This window comes from Oreochromis niloticus, linkage group LG9 (genome assembly GCF_001858045.2).
Source record: "Oreochromis niloticus isolate F11D_XX linkage group LG9, O_niloticus_UMD_NMBU, whole genome shotgun sequence".
Classification (NCBI taxonomy): domain Eukaryota; kingdom Metazoa; phylum Chordata; class Actinopteri; order Cichliformes; family Cichlidae; genus Oreochromis; species Oreochromis niloticus.
In genome coordinates, this window is record NC_031974.2 from 8,339,254 (window position 1) to 8,356,474 (window position 17,221).

Sequence of the window (17,221 nt, forward strand, 5' to 3'; positions counted from 1 at the left end):
TTCTACAGGAACTGCAGGTATAGCTTTGCTCTCAGGTTCACAATTTGGACAATAATTTCTCTGCAACTTTTGGGCACCCCTAGCTTTTGGGTGTGTCCTTCCACTACATGAGCATCACAACGCATTTGGTAGTGTCCGTCCTTGATAATTACAATGTGACGAAACATCAGTGCTATGTCAGGGTCCACTATTTGACCATCAGTCTTCATTGTCTATCAAAGGCTGAGCGAGGGGTAATGTCTGAAGACTGCTCCAGTGGAAAAGCTTCGGTGGATGGAATCACCAGACCTGGTGGGGCCTTCTCAGAAGACCCGGATGATTCTGGCGATAAACTGTTTCCTCCTCCCAAGAATCAGTGTTGGATGACCACTGAGTGCACCACAGACATCACATTTCCTACCACATCTCCAAACATTGCCCCATTGATTTATCAAATCCAGGCTAATCTATCCCTAGAGTTAAAGGATGCATGCAGCAGGCACTAATGACATCCTTGAGTCTATGCGTTTTGCCTTTGTATTTAATTTCCAAGAGCTCCATAGGATACTAATCAATATCCACACACACCTAATCTCCACCCATTCTTCCTCCAGCAATGCTACAGGCTGAAGCTGAAGGTTTTGGTGATCCAAAGTTTGCGTCAGACCTTGTGCCCAAGTCCATCATAGCCTGATGTGTACCCACTGGCATGCTGTAATTCCCTCCTGAACTGGGTGAAGGTGTTGGAAGGCCAGCATCTGCCTGAGTTCCATATGCGGGCACTCCTGACGGACTGACTCACCCATACCTCCTACACCTCCATGAGGAGTTTTATTAGTTTGGGTGAAAAGCTGCACATATACATACCTTTGGAACTATAGTCAATTTACCATGCTTATGAAGCCATTACACAAAAATTCAATTCAATTCAGTTTTATTTATACAGCGCCAAATCACAACAACAGTCGCCTCAAGGTGCTTTATATTGTAAACAAAAACCCAACAATCAACAAACCTCCAGCAGAACCAGGCTTAGGGAGGGGCGGGGCCATCTGCCACGACCGGTTGGGGTGGGAGAGGGAAGCCAGGATAAAGACATGCTGTGGAAGAGAGACAGAGATTAATAACAAGTATGATTCGATGCAGAGAGGTCTATTAGCACATAGTGAGTGAGAAAGGTGACTGGAAAGGAAAAACTCAATGCATCATGGGAATCCCCGGCAGCCTACACCCATTGTAGCGTAACTAAGGGAGGATTCAGGGTCACCTGATCCAACCCTAACTATATGCTTTAGCAAAAAGGAAAGTTTTAAGCCTAATATTAAAAGTAGAGATAGTGTCTGTCTCCCGAATCCAAACTGGAAGCTGGTTCCACAGAAGAGGGGCCTGAAAACTGAAGGCTCTGCCTCCCATTCTACTTTTAAATACTCTAGGAACAACAAGTAGGCCTGCAGAGCGAGAGCGAAGTGCTCTAATAGGGTGATATGGTACTACAAGGTCATTAAGATAAGATGGGGCCTGATTATTGATTGATTGATTGATTGATTGATTGATTATACTTTATTCATCCCGAGGGAAATTGGGTTAAGGCTGCCAGCCGTGCCAGCGCCGTCTTACCCATCCGACCATACATACATTACACAAACATCACATGGGGAAGACAAGTCAGAGGGGTATAACATGGAACTATAACTTTTATTTAAGACCTTGTATGTGAGGAGCAGGATTTTGAATTCAGTTCTGGATTTAACAGGAAGCCAATGAAGGGAAGCCAAAACAGGAGAAATATGCTCTCTCTTTCTAGTCCCTGTCAGGACTCTTGCTGCAGCATTTTGGATTAACTGAAGGCTTTTCAGGGAGTTTTTAGGACTTCCTGATAATAATGAATTACAGTAGTCCAGCCTGGAAGTAATAAATGCATGAACTAGTTTTTCAGCATCACTCTGAGACAGGATATTTCTAATTTTAGAGATGTTGTGCAAATGGAAGAAAGCAGTCCTACATATTTGTTTAATTTGTGCATTGAAGGACATATCCTGGTCAAAAATGACTCCAAGGTTCCTCACAGTGTTACTGGAGGCCAAGGTAATGCCATCCAGAGTAAGAATCTGGTTAGATACCATATTTCTAAGTAATAGCAGAAAATTAGGCCATCCAGGTCTTTATGTATGTAAGATAATTAGTAGGAGATGAATAATAAAATACACCATAAAAGGATATTAGCAATATATTCAGTAACCTTGTGGGCTTGTGTTTATGGTGTGTCCATTTCTTTGTGCACAGTCATGACCTCAGAATTACTAAATACAAGAACTGCATGAAAACAATGGTTCCTCTTTACACACGATCACGTTTACCATTGCATTTTAGACTTGAGCTGACTTGAGACTTGAGCGAGCTGAGCAGATGGTAAAGAACTTGTACCTGATTCTGAGCCACAGTTTGTCCTGCACAGCTTTTGAACTTCAGCTTGATTTTCCAGCTCACCCTGGCTGTTGCAATGCTCTCTGAATCAGAAGTTACTAATGTGTGGAGACTGCATTGTTATGAAAGCTCTGTAAGGTTCTCAAAGTGTTTATGGCTGTAGTTCCACATAATTTTTTCCTAATTGTCTGTTAATTGCAAAACTATTATTTGAAGCTAGTGTTGATTGTCATGGAAAAGCTTTTATATATTTCAGCTTTGACAAATTAAAGCTGCACTATGTCAGTTTGTTGGAAAACCTCTCCACAATCTCAAAACATGACAGATGTTTTATTATTAAACTGGAGCTGTATTATAGTCCATCTGACTATTCCTATTGCTTGTAAAAATTCACTAAGTATAAATCACGGACTAATTTTGCTCTTCGTGCCATCTGCAAGGATCTTAAAAGAAATGATAGTTCCTCTTTCCCTGCATGCATGATGATCTGCTGCAGGGCGTTCCTTTGTGGCAAGGTGCAGCTACACTTAGGCCAGCCATGCATACATGTAGTGGATTAGATTTCGTAGATGTTTGATTCATGCATGGTGTCTGTGATCGCAGCATGAACCTTCACCCCCACCTTAGCTCTTAATCAGAGGCTGGTTATAAGGAGCAGCTGTGGCCTACTCCTGATCCCTGGCGGCTTGCACTCATTCCTGTTGAAGGTAGTGAAGATCACAGGCTGTCTTTAAATATTGCAGATTGCATTAATTTCCCTTGGCAATGGCTTAAGCTGTGTAACTGTTAAAGTGTGGCCTACACACTGCTGCTGTCCTGTTGTTGCCTTGTTGCTGTCGTGTTGACTGGCATTGATTGGTTATTTGTGTTTTATGGTCTTTTAGTCTTAACTTTTTATTATATTTTGATCGCGCTTTTATTAGGAGTCAGGTTTTAAAGGTTGCCTGTGTGTGTGTGTTTGTTCCTGTTTATCATTTACTGAGTTGTTTTGTGTCATGTTGCTTGATTTATAGGTTTATTTTTTTTTATTTTGCTTTAGTGAAGTCACGGCTGTTTGCTGTGGGAGCTACGGACGTGTGGTGGAATTCCCTCTGATGCATATGAGTGTACACACTGGGAAACAAGTATAACACACAATTTAAGTTACAGAGAGACTGCACGGTAGAGTAATTGGTGGCACCCTTGGGCACTCCTACCTGTAGGTTGCCTCCACAAGTGGCCGCTCTCCACCATTGTGATGAACTATTTTATTGAGCTGCTATTTTTAACTAGGGCAGCACGTGGCAGCGAACCTTGTTCTTTGAAGTGATGTTTGTGTCTTAATCTAAGGTTTGGTATTGCTAATCCTGCTATTTAAGTCGTTTTCTTATCTGCGGCTCTATATTGGTAGTTGTTTCTCTATGAAATTGATTTGCCACACAGGCTTGTCAATAACGAGCATGTGTGCCTTTTGACACTGTTACATTTGCACTGGCTGTTGTAATCTCTCCTGGGGTGTTCTCCCTCCCCAGGTGGCACCCTCAACACCATTTAGTTACCTTTACCAGTTTTCCTCCTTCACACCACCACACATACAAGAGCCCATCAAGAACTACGACAAACAAAAACAACTGGGCTGACTGCAATTTCATACAAATTAATTTCAGGGCTGTAGCCAAATATGTGACTACACTGATACACATTTAATTTTTAAAATTGATTTTGGTTTTTGCTTTGCTATTTTCTTTCAACTTTCATATGTTTGAGCAAATGTGACAAGTTGTGCCGCTAAAAAAAAAATATCAGTAGATTGTCTAATATTGGAAATGTTTAATTTTATCTCACGACATATAGGGTGATCTGAGCAGAACTGATCACTATATTCAGATATGAATATCCACCTAAATTAAGTACTCCGTGTACTGAGTTATAAAATTTCTTTGTTTTGTGCCCGGAGCCCAGCGAGAAAACAAATGTCACCTGCACCCTTCAAGGTCGTACTACTGACTGAAGGATGGTCTAATAAGCTTAGCATGGTAAGGTACTGGAGTTTGCAGGGTTCTGTGGACGTCTGTGGGACAGTGTGCTGTTAGGGTAAACAAGGAGAAAGCAGAGCTGTCATGACAGAGGCGGGTAGCGTGATAGACTCTTCCCAACAAAGAACGTCCAAGAGCCACTGTACGTCTTCGACTGTGTTCACGGAGTTCCTTTGTTTACAGCTCAGCTCCTCCAGTGGCAATCAATTTTTCAACAATGTTTTCATGTTTTTAAGTTTAATTGAGGTGTATTTCCATTAACCATTTTATGCAATTTAATCCAGCATTTCTAGTGATTTTGTTTTTTGTTTTTTTTTTGTGTGTGTACTCTGTGACCAAAGTAGCAACAATTTCAAAGTCTACCTTCAAGTCTAAATGTGGGCTTCAGCTTGATTTAGCTAAATCTATGAACAATGGTTTGTGCTTTCTGTCTTGCTGTCATGTTTCTTGCGTCACTTTACCGTGAGAGAGTGTGATGAGGCACAGTGTGCCAAAAAAAAAAAAAAAATCAAGTCATATTGTTACACCCCTGAAAACAGGGGGAAAAGAATCAAGAGAGTGATTTTGACTTGCGTCTCTCATGCAGCGTTTATTGCAGTGAGGAGAACGCGCGAAAGCCCCCTAGTGGAGAATAGAGACACTACTAATCGATCCCAGAAAAGGCTTACTAGCCGATCACTGATGTATAGATTGCAGTTCTCTTAAGTAACATGAAAGCCATTAATATAACATGAAAAATAATGCACTCTTAACCATTTTCTTACCATATTTACATTATTTTTGTCCTTATATCAACTGATATGAATTAGTATTAAGTGAACAGTTTTATATGCAGTAGACCTTCAACAGTAGTCCTTCAACCTGTCACACTCTCCCCCACTCAAAAAATGTCGTCCCGACATTATACCAACAAATTGCTTTTCAGTCTATATTCTCTTGTAGTCAGGACATCAACAGTAGAGTGAACCAATGTCCTCAATTCTGTGGGATTAACGCCTGTTTCACCACAGTCCATCACTGGTGACTGAAGACAAAGTCTATAACCAGTCCATATGTGAGTCTTCATAAAGTCTATTGTCTATGGTTATAATCCGCAGATGGGGAAAACTTAATGTCTTTTTCTTGATGACAGTCTGTAAGTACAGTTCTCAAGTCATCCGTTAAAAAGTGTCAACTTACATTTGCTGGAGTCCATACAAACCAATGGGCTGGGTGCAGTATGACTGCACAGCTGGAAACCATGGGACCAGGCCCGGGTACACAGGAAGCAGTTGCGGTGCTGGCTGAACACTGTAGCAGGATGGGGTGCCCAGTTGGTCATACGTCATCCGTCTTGGCGGGTGTCTCTCTCGCTGTGGCCGCGGAGGTGTCTCCTCCTCAAGTCTCTCGAGTACAACAGGTGAAGGAGGGGCAGGTATGTCACCTGCACAGGGCTCTGCCTCCTCACAAGTTGTCTCCACGACAGCTGGGTCAGGCGCCTCCAGATGGTCTCCAGCAAGAGGCTCTGGTGTTGGTGCAAGAGCAGGGGCTGAAGCTGCCGGCTGAGACGTTGCTGTGAGAATTTCTTGTTCTGATGGCTGGAACACGGGTTGAGGTGGTGCGTAATGACAGCGGTATTCATCAACACTGCCCTCATCATCAGAATCTGGCACAACAGCGACGGGTTTATCAGTCTTTTTCTGTTCATGTCTTGTACGATTATCTTTTTCAGGCACGTTTTCAAAAGGCAAGTGGTCACATGACATAAGCAAGTTTCTGTGAAGCACTCTAGAGCGCCCTCTGCCTCTCTCCGGTCTTGCCTCATAGATAGGGAGATCAGGCCCCATTTGTCTGACTACTGTGTGAATAGTGTCCTCCCAATAGTCTCTCAGTTTCCCTGGGCCTCCTCTAGGTGTCAGGTTTTTGACCAGAACTCTCTCGCCAGGTTGTAACACAGAACTCCTTACTTTTGTGTCGTAGTGTCTTTTGCTCTTTTCAGCAGCTTTCTTTGCAGTCTCATTTGCTATAGAGTATGCTTGTTCCATGCCCTTTCTCCATTTTTCAACATAGTCTCTGTGATCACTAAAATCTGTTTCTGAGTACAGTCCAAAGAGCATATCTACTGGTAGCCTGGGTGACCGTCCAAACAGTAGGTAAAATGGGGAGTAGCCAGTGACTTCACAACGTGTGCAGTTATATGCATACATTAGCTTATTGATAGATTCCTTCCAGTTTGACTTTTGTGTTTCAGTTAGCGTTCTAAGCATTTGCAACAATGTCCTGTTCATACGTTCAACTTGACCGTTCCCCATTGGGTGATAGGGTGTTGTCCCAGAACCGGCCATGCCACACAGTTTCTTGAGCTGACTGAATAGCTGATTTTCAAATTCACCTCCTTGGTCATGGTGAATGCGACAGGGGAAGCCAAACTTTAGGGCATAGTCATTGAATATCAGGTTTGCAGCAGTTTTGCCTGACTTTGAGGTGGTGGCATAGGCTTGCGCAAAACGTGTGAAGTGGTCAGTTATCACTAGAATATATTCATAACCACCTTTGCATTTTTCAAGATGGAGAAAGTCTATACATACCAGCTCAAAGGGCTGCGTAGTTACAATGTTTGTTAAAGGAGCTCTTGTTTCATGGCTGGGCTTTTTCTGCTTTACACAGGAACAAATGTTGGTCACATAATGCTCGATGTCTGCCTGCATGTGTGGCCAAAAGAAGCGTTCACGTATCAAAGACACTGTGCGGTCAACACCCTGATGGCCCATATTATTGTGCAGCTCTTCAAGTACAGTCTTTTTGAACTGATCTGGCAGAACTAGCTGTTTCCGGGCAGAAGTGAGTCTGTACAAGATGCCATTGTTATCTAGCCTCAACTTGCCCCACTCTCTGAACAAGCATTTTGTCTTAGGGTCAAATGTTCTTAGCTCTTTGGGCAGTGGTTTTGAATCTGTCTGTTTACACTGTAATACAGGGCTTATAACAGGATCAGACTTTTGCGCTTCATTAAGCTGTTCTTTTGGTATGGGTGTGAATGTTGCTCCTGCTGGCTCACCTTCTGCTGTGACTGACATTGCTGCAGCTGAGAGTGTCCATGTGGCAGGTGTGTCTCTCTGTACCTCAATGGCCTGGATAGCAGCTGAGATAGTGTCCGGTGGCACTTCCTCAGAGCAGTCTCTCATTAAGGTTTCTACATCAAGTGGCATTCTTGATAAAGCATCTGCGTCACTGTTTTCCTTCCCTGGTTTGTACTTAATGGTGAAGTGAAAATCAGCGAGCTCAGCGACCCATCTTGATGTGGTGGCATTCAGTTTGGCTGTTGACAAAATGTACGTTAGCGGGTTGTTATCGCTATAGACAGTAAATGTTGGGGCATAGTACAAATAGTCTCTGAATTTGTCAGTGATAGCCCACTTCAATGCTAAAAATTCTAGTTTTCCTGCATGGAAGTGGTAGTTTTTTTTTCAGCTGCTGTTAGAGTACGGGAGCCATAAGCAATAACTCGCAGCTTACCATCTTGTCTCTGGTACAACACGGCACCTAACCCCTTGTGTGAGGCGTCTGTGTGTACGATGAACGGCTGTGTGAAATCTGGGAATCCCAGCACTGGTGGGTGGAGCAAACAGTCTATTAGTTCCTCAAGTGCACTTTGATGCTGGTCAGTCCACACGATTTGTTTTGAGGAGGGCACAACTTGACTGGCTCTCTTTGGTCTTGCCTTTGGCCCTTTTGTGGTGTCTGAGTCCTCTGTGGTTTTGTCAGCTTTTAACAGTTCATACAAACAACCTGCTTTTCTGGAGAAGTCTTTTATGTATTGTCTGTAGTAGGAGAGAAGGCCTAACATTTTTCTGAGCTGACCAACATTTTGTGGTTTTATACCTTTGAGTGCTTTGACTGCTTCAAAGTCTGCAGGATCCACTTTACTGCCCTCTGCAGACACTATTCTGCCCAAATAGCGCACCTCAGACTTAAACATGTCACACTTACTTGGCTTAAGCTTTATGCCAAAACCTCTCAATCTCTGGAGCACTTTTCTCACATCCTCCAAGTGATCTTTGAACGTCTTGCTGTAAACTAATGTGTCATCCAGATAGGGGATGCAGATGTTGTCGCGCAGCCCATCCAGGCACTCTTCCATACAGCGCTGAAATGCTGCAGGGGCATTCATAAGTCCAAAGGGGATGCGAATCCACTCATATAATCCCCAGGGGGTCACAAAAGCAGTGAGTGGACGACTTTCTTCTGACATGAACCCCTGGTGGTACGCTTTCCCCTGATCTAAAAGCGAAAACCAGGAGTTTCCACCCAAACTGTCCATAATGTCCTGGACGCGTGGGATGGGCTGGCGGTCAGGATGGGTTTTCCGATTCAGGTCTCTGTAGTCTATGCACAGTCTTAAAGTACCATCTTTTTTTTCTAACACAAACGACTGGTGAGGAGTATGACGAGTCTGACTTTCTGACCCAGCCTTGTGCTATTAAATCATGCAGGTAACTTTTCATCTCTTGGTAGAGCGGCCGTGGCACAGACAGGTATGTGCGTTTGACTGGTTCGTTGTCTTTGAGTGAGATGGTCATTTTCAGTTTTTCAATACAGCCTATATCATTGTCTGTTTTAGAGAAAGAATGGCATTCCTCTCTGAGCATCTGTTTCGCTAATACACTCTGCTCTTCACCCAGGTGGCTAAGATCTACAGGTGGGTCCCACTCTTCACTAGGGCTACACTGGGCTTGTGTGTTTGTCTGGTTAACAGTAGCTACAGATGTGGCTTTTTCAAACATCTGGGCAGGTAAAACGGCTGTAATAGTCTGAACCGAGCCAACTAACGTACGGCCTGGAATGACAATTTCATGGTCAGTGGGGTTAGAGACACCTAGTGTTATGACTGGTAAAGTACCCTTCTTAACTTTAACCAAAGTGTCAAAAAACTCAAGATTGTCTGGCCACTGAGGGTTTAAGTCTGGCTCAAATATCATGACCATGTCCTGTTTAAATGGCCCTGCTGCTATACGACCCTCAACATGCATGTGGCTTTGTTTAGGTACAGTAATACAGTCTTTCTTCGTCATCACTTTGTACTCGTCAACTGTATCTGCACTAACAGCCTGTATAAAAGCTTTCACCTTGTGTCTTTTGAGGCTGGGAAATGCTTTTCTCACTGTGCTGTACAGTTTAGCTTGGTCAGTCTTATTCACAATGTATTCAATGACATTGTAACCTATAATAGGGCATGTGAGCTGAAAACCTTTCATTACCAACATGGGGATGGTCAATTTCTCAGTTCGTTCAGTTCCGGAAACAAGTTGGAAGGTTGTCTCAACCCACCCAAGATATGGCATGTTGGTCCCATTTGCTGCGGTCAGGGTGAGTTCAGATGTGTCCATAATATCTGCTACATCTCTCAGCTCTGTGTGTGGCAAGTAGTCGTTTTTCCATTTCTCATCGATGATTGACACCTGTGAGCCTGAATCCCATAGAGCTTGAAGCCTCTGGCCGTCCAGGAGACACTCAACCAGACATTGCCTGCCCACCAGAGATGTGACTTTGTGAGGGGTGTCTACATGAGCTGGCGGCAGTGGTACCTGAACAGTCTCATTGTCTTTGTTAGTCTTTAAGCCAGTGCATTGTCTCTTATGTTGTCTCCAGTGTTGTTTCTGGCATGCTTTTGAACAATAAAGTGCGTTTTTACATGCTGAACACCGTCTCATGCCTGACTTTTCTTGTTTACAGTTGGAGCAATGTTGGGACTTGTGGATGATGGGCATGGTTAACACTCGTCCCTCGGTGGTAACCATTGCTGGTTTAAATGTTTCTCTTTATATGGTCTCATACCTCTGCTTCTACATCCAGCCTGAAAGTGTTCTCTACTCCCACAGAGGTAGCAGTGTGTGCAGCGCTCGTTGACTCCATTCTGCTGGCAAATGTGGCACCTCCTCTCACGGCGGGCTGGACTACCTGTGTAGTGCTGTACAGGATACTGAGGGGGTGGTGGTCTTTGGCGGGGGCCCTGGAAGCCATAATACTGTTGTTGCTGCTGGTCCCTATCATACTGCACAACTGGTGGTGGGACATATGACTGAGGACCAGGCACCGGCTGCTGTAGAGTCTCTTTAATCTGCGCTATCGCTGCACTGAGACCTTTTAGGCAGGCTACACCTGTCTTAAGCTCCGCTAACTCAGTTAAAAGCTCGGGTGGTATCTTAGCTTTAACTTCTTTCACAGGGTTCTTAGCAGGCGACACATCATCTGACTGCACTGCACTCACACTTGTAGCAGTCTGTGATGCTAGACATCTTTTCTTGTTTTTCCTTTCTGCCTCATTGGCACAAGCCATATTTAACCTCTCTAACAGCAGTTCATCAGGTGTCTTAGAGTCTAACAGGAGTGGCTGCATATCTATCCTGACACTGTCACTCTGGAAGCCTGTGAGTATGGTGTGTAAACACATACGCTGGACTAAAGCTGGGTCGTATTTGAGTCCTGACTCTGATTCTTGGGAAGCAAATAGGACTTTCTGCTTTAGATCTAAAACTCTCATCAGGAAGCTTTGAGCAGTCTCTTTCGGGGTCTGTACCTCAGAGGCAAGTTGTTTATAGAGTTCTGTGGCGCTCTTCTCCTGGAAATGGGAGTGCAGGATGCGGCGTAGAGTCGGAAGGGTGAGTTGAGATTTTCCCTCCAAATAGCTACGTAGTTGTAGACCTGGCAAGATAGCTCTGATGACAGCATCTACAATGTCAAGCTCTGAGTAGCCTCTGCTCAGTCCATTTTCGATCTGGTGAGCAAGACTGGAAAATGTCAGTTTGTCTTTTTGACCTGGTTCGCCAATCTGGCCTGATATTTTGAAGTCTCTCTGCCAGTAAGGGCTTGGTCGTTGGGGGGCACTTGACACAGATGAGTTAGGGACAGAGCGATTAGCTTGGGAGTGAGAACTAACCGCTGTGTTAACTGCATTAGCTGTCTCTGTTACCAGTGAGGTTGCAGTGTTTAGTTGATCTCTGTGCCCTGAATAATCCCCTTCATTTGCATTTGGTTCAGTCTCAACAATTGTCTCTTTCATTACTTCAGCAATCTTATCATTAAGCAACAACAGTTCTGACATTCCTTCATCCTCAAGTACTGTTATACCTTCTCTTTCAATGTGTATTTGGATGTGTGTTAGCAGTGACAGTCGTGTTTTTCTGCTAACATCTATTTTCTCTGCAATGCCAAGGAACTCGAAGATTGACACTAGTTGATCTTTGGACAGAGTGTGCATTTCACGCACAACCTCTTCTCGCAGCTCTTCCACCGAAGACATTGTGGCAGTAGGCAGGAAGAATTTTGCATGTACAGGTGACGCCGAGCTGAGTCGTTTTTGCAGCCCCTGATGATCTCTGGCTGGCCTCAGGAAACATCCGCTAAAACACAGCTACCAGCTCGCCTCGACAGCAACACTTTCCTCACTGCAGTCTGCCTGGGTTGTATGGGGGGGATTTAGCTGGCTTGGACTACGATGTGCAGATTGTGGACACCGGACATCTAAGCAGCAATCCCAGCGGTGCCTCCAAATGTTACACCCCTGAAAACAGGGGGAAAAGAATCACGAGAGTGATTTTGACTTGCGTCTCTCATGCAGCGTTTATTGCAGTGAGGAGAACGCGCGAAAGCCCCCTAGGGGAGAATAGAGACACTACTAATCGATCCCAGAAAAGGCTTACTAGCCGATCACTGATGTATAGATTGCAGTTCTCTTAAGTAACATGAAAGCCATTAATATAACATGAAAAATAATGCACTCTTAACCATTTTCTTACCATATTTACATTATTTTTGTCCTTATATCAACTGATATGAATTAGTATTAAGTGAACAGTTTTATATGCAGTAGACCTTCAACAGTAGTCCTTCAACCTGTCACAATATCATTGCTTATATCTAACTTCTTTACATACGTCACTCAGCCCTGCCTGTATCTTTGAATGCTCGCTCAATAAAACACCAAAAATGGTATTCAGCACACTCACACACTCCTTCTGTATTTTTGCTGGCAGTTTAGTAAGCACAGTGATGCGCTACATCTGTCATCACAGGAAGTTTGTGCTGACTTCCTGTGGTAGTGCCCTGGGTGGACTTTAATCAAGAGTTTTCTGTATAATGCTAGAAAAGGGTTTCTTTATCTAATTGTAATCATTGACGGATGGGTGAGAGACAAAATTAACCACAAAGGTGTTATTTATGATTACTGTAGAAAGATATATTTGGCAAAACTGACTAGTTTAAAACTTAATCCAGAAGGTGAAACTGCTCTGCAGAAACAAGGTACCTACCTCCTGCCAGGAGACAAATTCCTCTGGGGCTGGGTAAGAAAAGAAAAAGAGTCAAATAAGAGAGTCTACTGGGCAAAAGGTTCCTGAGCCATTAAATGGTCTCTCAGTCTCCCAATGGTCTCCCATGATCATAATCATTGTGAAGCTGACCTGACAGTTGTGCAGGAAACCATCATTGACACCTTCCATAAGGAGGGAAAGCATCAAAAGGTAACTGCAAAGGAAGCTGGATGTTCCCGAGGTCTGGAGGAAGAATGGAGAGGCACACAATCGAAGACGCTTGAAGTCCAGTGTGAAGTTTCCACAGCCTGTGTTGATTTGGGGAGTCATGTCATCTGCTGGTGATGGTCCACTGTGCTTTATTAAGTCCAGAGTCAAAGCAGCAGTTTACCAGGATATTTTGGAGCACTTCATGCTTCCTTCCACAGACGAGCTTTATGGAGCTGCTGAGTTCATCTTCCAGCAGGACTTGGCACCTGCCCACACTGCCACTGCCAAATGTACCAAAACCAAATTTTATTAAATTTGCTAAGCTCTTGGATTTGGGACTTCCATAAGCTGTAAGCCATGATCATCAAAATTATAACAAATAAAGGCTTGAAATATCTCGCTTTGCATGTAATGAGTCTATATCATATATTAGTTTCACCTTTTAAGATGAATTACTGAAATAAATGAATTTTTGCAAAATATTCAGATTTTTCGAGTTTCACCTGAAGACTGACTTAGAAGCAGAAATAATAAACAGCAAGTGAAAAGAAATCAGGGAATCCAGGAATTATTAAAAACAAGAAGTAAAACCACAAGAGACAAAGGAGGATGACTCAGAGGCGAGAGAGTCAGGTACACACAGGGAAACACGGGGGAGCAGCATCATCAAATCAAGCAAAACCACACCTCAAAAATAAAAAAGTATATATATGTGTGTGTGTGTGGTCTCTGTGGAATATTTGCACCTCCAGAATGACTGTAACTGTTCATTTTAACCTGGAATGAAGCAACAAATCAACATTGTTAAAAAGTCATGAAGAATGAAAAAAGGGGAAACCACTATTTCATCAGTTCATGTCTTTGGAATTCAGAAAAAGAGTTAAAGGAACTTTCATTTTTCTCATGAATTTCCAACACTAGCAGACAAAGTTACACAACTGAGCAGTGCAACTTTATTACTTTCTTTGGGGCTCTCCTTCTCTACACATGCATTGCAAATGAATTAAAAAAGTTCCTCTTTCAGTGTGACACTGCAATATAAGGCCATACCTCTCTGAGTAGCTCATCTTCAAAGCACCAAGTAACCAATAAAAAAAACAAAGTCATAAGTTTGTTGCCTCGCTACATTTCAAGATGCGGACAGCTCTCTCTACCTGCTGTTGGATTAGTGTCATCGCTGTAGCCCTTGTGATGCTCTTATCTGCACCTGAAGGTATAAATCTCTTATTTAATTGAATTTAAGATGTTCCTTAACATATTTATGGATCTGAGATTATTGCTATATCTATAAAACACAATATTTCACATTTTTATTAAATTCCCACTTGCATTAATTTTTTTTTGGTGTCTGAAAGAAAAGTGAAAACATGTTTGCATGAAGTAAAATGACTGAAATATCAGTTTGTGCTTCATTAATCTGATGAATAAAAACAATGATTTACTAACAGTTTCTCTATCTGTGTGTCTTGTACAGCTGGTTCTGCATCAGTAGGCCTACGCTGCTGTCATAAGAGCGCCATATTGAAGAAGCCCGAGGGGATCCAGGAGTGCTTTGAACAGATAAAACGACACAGCTGCCATCACCATGCCTTTGTGTAAGTACATCATCCTTGACAAACGCCTGTAACAGGGTCCTACTTAAGACTTTCTATAATATAATATCTTCAGCCAGAAGAAGCCAAAATATGCATTTCATTGCCACAAGGTAAATTAAGTAAGACTGTTTACTGACGTTCAGACAAAATAAGAAATTTACATGTGTTTCTTTGATTTGTGTTTTTTCACCTATTTTTGTCCATGTTTCTGCCCTGAAATATGGCCCACAGATCACGAAATGTTTGCTTTTAGAATTAAGCTACAACCTTAACAACAACATGGCTGCACAATTTTTGTTGTTTTTAGTCATTTCACATTTAGACACATTTCTATTATTACTACATTTGGTCAGGGTCTGATGTGAATTGCAGGATCAATGCCAGAGGACATGAACTGGACAGGTGACCAACATTCATTGGCAGGGCATGTAGCTCAAGTCACTTTGTTATTCCATAGAAAAAGAGAATGAAATAAAAAAAATATAAACAAAAATAAAATTTAAAAAAGCAGAGAGTGCATTCACACTTTCTCTTGAAATTGTGCTTGTACTCACTTCCCAGCCTGAAAAGTGAAGCCCACACAGACGTGCCTTCAGTCTGGATTCTTTCTAATGGTCGGCTGAGAGGAAAATGACTCTATTTATTATTTGCTCTCTGACCTCAGTAAACACTTCCTGTCGGGTTTATTTTGTATCTTTTGCTCACTCAGTCTTACATGTTTAATGTGTAAGTATCTGAAGCCCTTTGGTCTTTCAGTAACTTTGACTCGTTGCTCAACACATCCTGTTTTAAAACACATATATGATGGTGAAAATGCTTTGCATGTGGTTTAATAACAGGACTTTAATGATCAGGGTGACACTGTCACTGTGCTTGTGTCCAAAATGTCTGACTGTTTGATTTACTTCTCTCTTTCTTGCTTCTAGGATTGTGACTGAAAGAAAGAGCCTTTGTGTCAGCCCAAATACCAAATGGCTCAAGAAGCTTACTGAGACGGTGAGGACCAACACAGTGTATTATCACCGTATCTCTGATTACAAGACTGACGTAGAGCGTTGATTCTGCCTGTGTTGTTCAGTAACAGGTTCAGTAAGAGTTTAACTATTGTTCAGAAAGAAAAGAGTGAGCTTTAAGAGGTAAATTGATCAAAAACCCAAAGCAATGCAGCAGATTTATTATTTAACAACACAGGAGAGACAAACAACTATTCACACTGATATCAATACTTATTGGCAATTTACAATCACCAGAAACATGCACCATATATATGTTGTTGGGAGGATGCTGGAGGATCAGGATCATGCAAACTCCACACAGAAAGACAGTCCTGGATCTGAGGCCAGGACCTTCTTGCTATAAAGCAACAGTACTAACCACCACGCCACTGCAAGACCCTTACTGACATCAAGCACTGTAGAGAAGTAGTTATTAAAAGCTGTGCACATCTCCGAAATGTTACCTCGCTTTCCAACATAGTGAAGTTCTTCTTTTACTGTTAAAAACAAGTTGTGATAGAATTAAAAAAATATAAAATTTCTTGGTCTGTAAGAAAAACAGACCAAGAAATAGTGCAGGCAGATAACAGTGTTTGCTTGGAATAAATGAACCAAGTGCTTCAGTTGATCTAACTGCAAATTCTCTTCTCTCCCCACTTTTGCTTTCCTCTCTCACTCTCTACACCACAGGGAGAACTACAGTGTCCTAAAAGCATCTCCTACAAACACAGATATGAATTCCTGGATGAAGATGAATAGCAAACTGAGACCATAGAGAAGCATCAATAAAATAAAAAATGCTGATTTTCTTCTCACAGCTTCCACAGGCTCATGTCAAAAGTTGTTACTGAGAATAAATGATCAATTTAAAAAGGTGACTCTCTTTTTCCTTTGTATTGATGATTCACTGTATTTCTATGCTTACTGTCTGCAGCAGTGACAGAAACACCGGAGTTATAAATAACTGATCAGCTAGTTCACTGACCTCAGAGACCATGTCAGCTCTGACATCAGAGGTGTGCGACTGACAGTGGTTTTACTAATACACATGCTGTAAATAGAGTCATTGCAGATCTGAGCTCTTAAAGCTTTGCACGTTTCACCTCTGAAACATCTCATGACACAGCTTGAATACACACAAGACCAAATGTGTCAGAATTTCCACAAGAAATGACTTTACACCGTCAACAATGAGCGCCATGGCAATGGTAGTGGTGATGAAAAACATATAAACGAGCGGAGAAACAAATTTAATTTCTAATGCGAGTTATGGACATCACATGTTGGTGTATTTTGTCAGCAGCATAACACAGATTAACCATGAACCATAACCTGATGGATCAGCAAGAAAATGTAGCTTCTGTTGTGATGTCACTGTAAAATCACATATTTTCATTATGTGTTAGACTCGTTTTGGCAAGACAGGATGTTACCTCAGCGTTCAGAGCCACAGACACCTCTGGTATCGTGAAGCCTCCATCATTCAACATCAAACTGGATAAATCTGACAACAGGTTCCCATCTGACCTCTTTAAAGTTAGTTATTGACTTATTTTATGTACAATTTAATGAAGGCATGTAAAATGAATCCTTCATAAGGTTTAATTTTGACTCTGTTGGATTTCTATGTTCAGCCTTCAGATTATGATGAATGAACTTAATGTGGGACAAACACAGTGTTTGTGTGGGACAGCAGCACATTACCAAAGCAGGGA

At 42.3% G+C, this 17,221-nt stretch overlaps 1 protein-coding gene and 1 long non-coding RNA gene across 4 annotated transcripts; one reads left to right on the forward strand and one right to left on the reverse strand.

The window, feature by feature from the left end:
• Positions 1-2,887: 2,887 nt before the first annotated feature.
• Positions 2,888-16,395, forward strand: LOC106097923 (uncharacterized). Of its 2 annotated transcripts, XR_002063097.2 has the most exons (5): positions 2,888-3,110; positions 14,051-14,129; positions 14,391-14,511; positions 15,438-15,507; positions 16,197-16,395. It is a non-coding gene; the product is annotated as an uncharacterized LOC106097923 (long non-coding RNA). The 2 variants fall into 2 exon arrangements; XR_002063098.2 differs by lacking the exon at positions 14,051-14,129 and having other exon boundaries at positions 2,895-3,110; positions 16,197-16,393.
• Positions 9,103-12,530, reverse strand: LOC102082587 (uncharacterized). Of its 2 annotated transcripts, none has more exons than XM_019362272.2 (2): positions 12,270-12,530; positions 9,103-11,958 (listed from the first exon to the last, which is right to left on the reverse strand). In XM_019362272.2, the coding sequence occupies exon 2, from the start codon at positions 11,695-11,697 to the stop codon at positions 10,168-10,170; it is 1,530 nt and encodes a 509-aa protein (XP_019217817.1). In that variant the 5' UTR covers positions 11,698-11,958; positions 12,270-12,530; the 3' UTR covers positions 9,103-10,167. The 2 variants fall into 2 exon arrangements, with proteins under 2 accessions (XP_019217817.1, XP_019217816.1); XM_019362271.2 differs by having other exon boundaries at positions 12,194-12,530.
• Positions 16,396-17,221: the final 826 nt, after the last annotated feature.

Excerpts from the sequence above, each read along its gene's own strand:
- LOC102082587 (XM_019362272.2), bottom strand. The coding sequence starts at position 11,697 with ATGTCTTCGGTGGAAGAGCTGCGAGAAGAGGTTGTGCGTGAAATGCAC.